Here is a 9,218-nt window from a genome sequence, read left to right on the forward strand (position 1 = left end):
AATCTGCAGCCAGCATCAGGGATTTAACTGCATGATTATCTGCAATTCTGAAACTTGTACATCTTATACCAGTGTATCTCCTTCAAGCCTTTGAGCATTATTATCTACCTAACTTAGTAGCTATACAGTAGTTACAGCATAGTATTATAATACACTAATAATTAAATACACTTGAACTATTACTGTGGATAGCTATTCTAACTCTGCTGTAACTATTATGGATAGAAAAATGATGTGTAAGGTGGAATGCTTCATATATGGCTATTAATAATTCAGACAAAACTACTTATAGCAGCATCTTGAAAACTAAGCAACTAGCCACAGATATATACTGAATGAGAATAATTATGGAATAATACAAGAATAACAAAAAGAATAATAGGAGAATTTTTTGGGAAATTCTGGAAAGAATAATAGGTAAAATTTTGAGCATAATAGGCTCAGGCCTAGTTGTATGAAAGAAATATATTCCACTGGAAAAAAGGTACAGGGTTTATAGAGCCTATAAGTATATCAATAATTTGTAAGCTAATTATGTATATGCTTGAACATATGAACAGGTTTGCAAAAGACATCAAACATTACACCAGCATGGTTGTTTATGATAGGAACAATTTTTAAGTTTTTAATAAAAATGTGCAAAGACGTATCAAAAAGAGAACCATGCAATATAATTATATTTCATATCACTGATTCTTAGTTTATCATCTGCACTTTATGAATTGAAATAATCTGTCATTTACTCTAATACAATGGTCAGATTTACTCTAATAAAATGATCAATTCTTGATCTTGATTTTAAAGCATAATTTTGGTTTAGTATTATTGGCTCAGGCTTAATTAATAATTAGATTAGCAAGTTGGCTCCTCATTGATATGGAAATAATTAATTAATTATTTACCTTATAATAACAGTGAGCTAGCTATAGTTAATAATATAGCTAGACTATGTGGCTATACAGTGTTAATCTGGACACTTGTTAGTTAATGGTCTCAGATCATCCCTTTGTATATGCATGTAGCTAAACTGACCTGCTGTACCTTTGATATAATCAGGACACTTGGTCGTTCCCATGCAAGGTGTCCTTACAGGTTTCACTGTATCAGTATCTGCTCCACTTGTTAAAACTCATTAGCCAATTACTTAACTATTAGTATTTATTTTTATAATCTGTAATTAATATTACTTAGCTATAGAGATCTACTCTATAATTGTCTTATAGTTGAGGTTTTAATTGGCATTCAATAAATAATATAGCTAGCTATATGGGAAGCCTGAGATTATCTATGATCAAATTCAAATCGTAAGTAAAAATAATACTCAGTGTATCATCAAACAGTTTGACTGCTTTATTAGAGTAGTTTTTCGTAAAACTGTTCGTGTTCCTCCGTGGAGCTAGTCTCGCGGCGCCCGACCCTAAAAGAGGGTCGGGCGCCGCGAGACTACCGTGGAGCCTTTGTTACACGGTGGTTTCTGTACTTCGTCGGGGTAATTTTGATTGAGCTGTGCTGAAAGTGATGGCAGCAAGCGAAGAGGTCCCATTCGAGTATGTTGTGTGATTTTTTGTCGTGGTGTCCGTACAATGCAGGAATTTGTAAGTACACTATCAAAATCGATTTGACTCCCTTCGCTCTCGCCCGTGACCTGATACTCAGAAAAGATCGTTCACTTTCTATATATGGTCTGCTTATTTGGTACTGGGCAGGCAGCACTGCTAATGTTGTCCAGGGGTAGTCTAGTACCCAGACCGCATTTTTCCCTTTTCAAGGGGTAGTCACTACCAGTATTCCTGTAGAACCATCTGCGACCGGGATCAAAATCAAATCAAGCGATCAAGAGTTAAATTTGGAGTGAATCAAACGATCAAGACGTCCTAGAAAGTTAGTCTCGTCCTCGCAGACCCATTCTCCGGGGTGGCGCTTATCGATTAGAGATTATAAGCGCCCCCTCCGAAAGGGTCTGGTGAAATGCCCATACCATTTTTGTCCGAGAAATCGCCAATTCTGGCGAGTGATAATTGGTGTTTAAAAACTACACGAGGTGACGATTTGAGTCGGAGGGGGCGCTTATAATCTATAAGCGCCACCCCGGAGAATGGGTCTGCGAGGACGAGACTACTAGAAAGTGGTGATTAAACTAGCCCGAAACCAAAACGAGAATTTACGAAAATATGAGCTAAATTATCAAGCAATCAAGGCTATTTTTAAGGCGAAATCAAGCGATCATGGTATATTTTCGTCGATCAAAAACCTTGATCCCGGTCGCAGATGGTTCTACAGGACTATTGGTAGTCACCACCCCTTGCTTTTGCATTTGGGTGGGTGAAAAAAAGGAAAAATGGAGCCCCCGGAAAAAGCGGCCTGGGAACGAGACTATCCCAGGGGTGTGGCTACACATTCGAGAAGGAGGCTTGGGATTATCAGAACCATCTAAGGTAGGGTCTGCAATCCGAAAAATCAACTTTTATAAATTGATCCCCCTACCATTGTGGGATGTTCATTATAGTATCCCATTGCTAGATCCACCATGAAACCGGAGGCACGATTGTTGTCTTCACAGAAATATCGATTTCAGTATTTCGCGAGACACAAATTATTTTTAAAGTTCTGTCCTCCACATAAAGGAGCGGATAAAACTTGCTACTTATTATCTAGAGTTATTGTAGTTAAAAACTATGTACAGTAATAAGCAAATGGTACACTGGGTTCCCGGCACAGGGTTGCTTTCTTTCAAAAATCAGAAAACGAAACACGAATTTTCTAGTTCAAACTGCCCTACCAGCCAAGACAAGAAAAGCCAACTCTTCCTCATAGTGATGTGATAAGGTTGGATGCATAGTCTGTCTATGCTGTTAGTCTGGAAAGGATCTGAGACTTTTCACCATCTGGGTGAAGAGCGTCAAAATTTTCGGTCGTCATTCCACGGGATTCTCTCAATGGTACCAAAGTCCTTTTCAGTACTCCTGATGCCACACTGGTCACCTAATTTTGTTTACAATGATGATAAATGATGATCCAAAAGTTTGGTAGTAGTAGCAGTTGGTGTTTCTGTGATTTCATATGCTGCGGTATACCAGCAGCTCACCAGGAGCTCCACCCAGTTCAAATCGAAAATGAAAGCTTTTGTGCTTTTTTCGGTTTGTTTTGGGATATTTTGCAATATAATGGTGATGTAGGGTGATCTAGTAAAGATTTGAAGCTGCTGTGGAACGTGAAAGGTGAAGTCAAATTTGAGTGATTCAGCTGCCTGCTGTGGTGCATTGCTTATAGCGAGGCGTGGAAGCTATGGATGAAATAATAATTGGTTACCGCTACTACCAGACGTCCAAGGACATCTTTTGCCATAGATTTAGTCAATAAGTAATGATTGTTGTGGCTGCAGAAGCACTGGAAATGGCTAGAAAGCGCGATACAATTCTTTAGTGCTGTAGAAAATTTTGACGCTCGTCACCCAGATGGTGAGAAGTCTCAGATCTTTTCCAAACTAACAGCATAGACAAACTATGCACCCAACCGTATCGAAACACTATGAGGAAGAGTTGGCTTCTCTTACTCTGGGTGGTAGGGCAGTTTGAAATCGAAACTTCGTATTTCTTTGTCTGTTTTTTCAAGGAAAGCAACCCTGTGCTGGTCACACAGCAAACCATTTACTTATTACTGTGTGTACTTTTTAACTACAACAACTCTGGATATGATCTGGCTAAATAGCAAGTTTCATCAGGTCCTTTGTATGGAGCATGAAATTTTTTAATGAAGTTTGCATCTCTTGACATACTAAAAATGATATTTCTGTGAAGACAACGATCGTGCCTCCGGTTTCGTGGTGGATCTAGCAATGGGATACTACAATGAACATCCCACAATGGTAGGGGGATTGATTTGTAAAAGTTGATCTTTCAGATTACGGACCCTATCTAAAGTTGCTGACTATCACTATTTAAATTCTGTTCTACCCCCTTTGGTGTCCATCTTAACTCATAACGAATCTTTGGTCTCAGTTTTAGAAGTTCGTGATGACATGTTGGCACTTAAACAGGATGTACATTGTCCTAATTGTATTGGCGTGAGCAATAAATTTGATGATACTTATAAACAATTGACTACCTCCTTGAAGAAATGTGTAGACATAGCTTGTGAAAAAGGTGCCTCTTCCTGGCTCTCTGCTCTCCCCTAGTGTTGCACCGATAATCGGATTGGTTATCGGAAAAACCATATATCGGCTGTATTTTCTATATCGGTATCGGATCGGTATCATGTTGCAAAAAACAGCAGATAAGATATATGTATTTATTTAGAAATGCATGTTAATGTGCACCAAATGATACATTGAGTTACATCTCCTACACTAAAATGTTGTTATTACTACTTAAATGTACCGCCTGCTCTATTTGCAGCACTATAAACAAGCTAAATTATTCCTTTATAATCAATTTTCTAGTAAAGTTTGCAGAAAGGTACCCTTGTAGTACCATATCGGATCGGCTATGTTTATTGGCTTGAAAATGTTATCCAATATCGGTTATCGGAATATCGGCAAAATCTCATATCGGTGCAACACTACTCTCCCCATTGAGAAACATGGTTATGCCCTACACAAACGAGCATTTATTGATGCAGTTTGCTTCTATTATGGGTAAAGACCAGCTAGTCTTCCTGCTAATTGTGTCTGTGGGGAACCTTTCACCATTGAGAATTCTTTAAGCTCACCATAGATATACGACATTTAATAGGGATTGGAAATGGCATCACGCGCCTAGTATACTACCTGTACAATTGACGTCACTGGTTAGATGCGAGGCGCATTTCACTTGTTACCGCTTTAAAGAGCATGAAAAGACTAACATTTCTCTTTACTGTAGACTATCAGTGTAGGTTTAGTAGAATATGAAAGTTCTCTAAGGTTGAGCAATGCAAGTTGCTTTGGTGGAAGTCACTGACTGGCCTTTCCCACAGAAGAAGCCAATCATATCGTGCTGTTTTGGTATCATTTCTACACCAAGGTATGTTTCTGTTCCTGTAGCAGCTGTGTACACCTTCTGGTATCGACGATACATGGCTTTTTAGAACCCCTTTGGTCATTAGAATTAGACAGTATGGTTTGTAAGCCAAACCTGTAGTTTAAACGCTGCGTATTTCCTTGGTTACAACTTGGCTAGGTGTTGTTGTACCGTCGCGTTTCTGTTCTCCTAATTCTGCACAGCTGCTGTCTAGCGTAACCATTTGTCTTTCAAGCTTTAATCTAATACCAAAGCTGTGGAGCAAAGCTAGTAGGATGGTAGCACACTTCACTCTTAGGTGAAACAAGTCTATTTCTGGTGCGTGACACCATTTCCAATCCCTATTAGGAGTCGTATATCTATGGTAACACAGAATATAATTATGTCAACCTGGTTTAAAATCTGTAACTAGTCAGTTTTAAAATGTGTTAACCACTTTTACGATAGCTATTTAACTTCACCATGGCTCCAAATTCATGTTAATAGACTATAATAGTAAGACTGCATCATAGTGAAATTGAATTTCATCCCGGAGGCTAATTTCAGCAGTTTTTAAAAAAAATACTAATACAGTATGTTTAACCATTTGTTGTATTGGTGTAACAACTGTCTCTAAGCTGAGACGGGGATGTTGGGCAGGGGGAGGATTAGTTGAAACTAAACAAAATTTGCATTTAAATTTCGTCCCATTCATTTTACTATTTTGTTAAAATTACCTCCAGATCTCAATCATTTCCCTGTTACTTCCAGCATTGACATTAGTATCTTCAAATTCAATTTTATCACAACTATTTTTTCGAAACTTACCTCCCAGTCTCCCCTAGTTGGTGAGGACTCCTTTCACCCTTGTCAGCTAGTTTTATCTATGCACACTATAACCTAGCTCTTTGTATTGTCGAAGTTGGTTGGAGGCGACAGTGACAGAGAACACAATGTGCTAACTGTTATAGACAAAAGAGAAACAGACGTGTTGCAACATAGGCATGGTTCAGTAAAAACTTGCTGTAGCTTCAGATTTCTGGTAAAAAAATGAGGGCAAAAGTATCAAGCATTCTATTGTGAAAACCTCCCCAGAATTAGTCGCCATGGCACAAGTATGTTATACCTACTAACTCACTTTGTATTGCCAGTAGTATGATTCCTTTGCAATAGCATTTAAAAAAATTTCCTAGCATAGAGCGCATACGTTTTTTGCCCTCAAAAATGGTGTCTTGTCGTGCACACGTGGTTTTATAGAGTGCCATGCCCTACGTAGATCACAACACACCTATAAAACACACCATGCAGGTTCTTGCATGATTCCATTTTTTCGCTATGCTACATGTCTATTTTTAGGTTCTAATTAATGACCTTTATGAAAAGTTAGTAAGTTATGTAAATTTCAGTAGTTTTCTGTATATATAGCTATTCTCACAAGTCTGATTGTGCCTGCACTGAGGTGATTGTGGGATGTGAAGACGTTCCTTTCACATGAATTTGTCTAACAGTCTGACATTTATAATGAATTTATGTTTTCCAACTAGCTATGACTCAGTGAAGGAGATAGCTGATTACTTACTAGGCTTAACTGACATTAGACCAAAGATTGGGATCATTTGTGGATCAGGTCTAGGTGGTTTGGCTACCCAAGTAGAGAATGCAGTGGAATTCGAGTATTCTAAAATACCGAAATTTCCAGTTAGCACTGGTTAGTGAGTGTACACAGTTCCCTTGCATTCATGTTCAGTGCATAATATGTACATGTTATATGTTTGCTTTGTGTGTGTGTGTATGCGTGCATATGTGCGTGTGGGTGCGTGCATATGCATGTGTTTGTTCTACTGTGTATTCCAAGGCTGTTACAAGGCAGAGGCACTATAGATCAGTGTAGTGTCTTATCGTTCACAAACAGCTACAACAACATCCTCTTGTTACCCAAACCAGTGGTCACTATGTGGTGCCACATGGCTTTCCTCTACAGAGGACACATAATTATTGTATTTGGTATAATAATTGGCTTTCTTCCAGCATAAAGGCTGGAATGTTAATTTTTTAAGCTGACTTTTAAAAGTTAAAAGCATATGGGAGTTACCGTAACTTTGCAGTACAGTATATTTTGAATGTGTTTTGTTAAATATCATTGCGTGCTTTGTGTTTCAGTTGTTGGACATGCTGGCAAGTTGATATTTGGAACGATCTCTGGTAAACCAGTTGTGTGTATGAAGGGAAGATTCCATTACTATGAAGGATACTCACCACAAAAGGTAAGAGCTTACAATGCCAGATGTAGTGGCCAGAAATCGGTCTACTTTTTAGAAAATAGAAAGTAGGTTATTAATGGCTCCTCTGATGCTATATTGGCTTTGTTGTATTTCCGTATTAGGTTACGATGCCAGTGAGAGTTATGAAACTATTAGGAGTTGAGATATTAATAGTAACAAATGCTGCTGGTGGATTAAACCCAAACTACAAGGCTGGGGACATCATGATTATTAATGATCACATCAATAGCCTTGGTGTGACAGGAATACACCCATTGGTTGGACCCAATGATGATAAGTGAGTGATGTGGTTTTGTAGTGTGTGCGTGCATGTCTGTGCTATCTTTTTTATCTGCTGTAATGAAGGATATGGCTTATTATCATAACATGTTTTGCAGGTTTGGTACCAGGTTTCCCTCCACCACGTCTGCCTACGCTAAAGAGTTACGTAAACTGGCAATGGATACATGTAAAGAACTTGGCATGGAGGATTTTACGCAGACTGGAGTCTACTTCTACGTTAGTGGTCCCTCATACGAGACACCAGCTGAGTGTCGTATGATACGCACATGGGGTGGAGATGCTGTTGGAATGAGCACTGCACCAGAAGTGGTTGTTGCTGTACACTGTGGAATGAAAGTGTTAGGTGAGCAGCAGTAAATGTTCAGCATGTTTCTAATTTACAAGGACTACTTTTTTTAAAATGTAGACAAATGGAAATGAAGTTTTTAGTTAAGACATGCTGTACACAGAATGTCCTTTGTAATGCTGTAACAGCTACTTCCTGATCAATCTTAAAATTGTGTATATACAGCATTTTTTGTTTATAGTTGCAGTGTTCTCTAACGTTAGTACTAGTTAATCTTGTTTATCAGGTTTTTCACTGATCACCAATGTGGTTGTGATGGACATTGACACAGATGATGCGGGGCCAAATCACGAGGAGGTGTTGGAGACAAGCAAGCGCAGAGCGCAAGATATGCAGAAACTTGTGAAAACAGTTGTTGCCAAGATGAATGTATCTTAACCCCAACCTGTAACCTTCTTAGTCTGTGTGTGTGTGTGTGTGTGTATTTCAGTGTTGGACTATATAGTCTATTGCTGCAAAAAAAATTATGATAATGCTAAGTTGGATTTTTCATGTCAGGGAGTATATAGAGTGCTGAGCAATATACCGATTATTCAGGTAAACTTTTGATACTGTCTAATTTCTTGACCACCACAACAATACTGTGGATTTTAATAAGGTCTTTCACAGTATGATATTTGTATGAAGAAGAGTAAGATATGGATTATTTTAAACCATACTGCAGTAGTCAGCTTGCCAACATAATTCTGTTTATAGTGAAAATGTTTAGTGGTCATGTTTGTGTCTATGTCTAAAAGAAGAAATCTAAAATGACGTTTTAAATTGATATTTAGTTTTTTATACCACAATATTAAGTGGAATTATAATTATATGATCAGAATTTGCATTGGTCACATGTATTCTAACATAAAAAAAGAGCTCAACTGTTTCAAACAGCTGGTATTGATACAGAGTGAGCTGTCATATTTTAGGTAACAAAAGCACTCTATCTCCTGTTCATAGAAAATTGCTTAAAATGATACCAATGTGAAAAATAGAAAATTAAAAAAAAAATAGAATCTAGTTGAACATTCTCTGCCTACAAAGTAGTAGATGGCCATGTAGTGCCATTTAAGTATCATTAGGCTGAAAGATACAAAAGTTTCAGATCAAAGTATGCTAACAGGGCAGTCAACTACCCTGATAAAACAGTCACATTAATTTTTTGTATGATCTGTAAGTAGCTACTGTACTTAATTTGGTAACAGTACAAATAGTCTAATTATTTCTCAGAGTGTTTTAAAACCCGAGGGCATATCCCCAGAAATGCCAGAATGTGTTTGTTGTACATGCATGTATGCGTCAACTCCACCTCTTAACTCTTCAGCCTGATACTGAAACAAGCACAAGCAA

At 38.0% G+C, this 9,218-nt stretch overlaps 1 protein-coding gene across 1 annotated transcript; it reads left to right on the forward strand.

The window, feature by feature from the left end:
• The first annotated feature begins 1,408 nt into the window (after positions 1–1,408).
• On the forward strand, positions 1,409–8,371 carry LOC136263205 (purine nucleoside phosphorylase-like). Its single transcript, XM_066057711.1, has 6 exons — positions 1,409–1,547; positions 6,521–6,684; positions 7,137–7,240; positions 7,360–7,535; positions 7,636–7,883; positions 8,113–8,371. The coding sequence occupies exons 1-6, from the start codon at positions 1,519–1,521 to the stop codon at positions 8,262–8,264; spliced, it is 873 nt and encodes a 290-aa protein (XP_065913783.1). The 5' UTR covers positions 1,409–1,518; the 3' UTR covers positions 8,265–8,371.
• Positions 8,372–9,218: the final 847 nt, after the last annotated feature.

Source organism: Dysidea avara, chromosome 8 (genome assembly GCF_963678975.1).
Source record: "Dysidea avara chromosome 8, odDysAvar1.4, whole genome shotgun sequence".
NCBI classification, from domain to species: Eukaryota; Metazoa; Porifera; class Demospongiae; order Dictyoceratida; family Dysideidae; genus Dysidea; species Dysidea avara.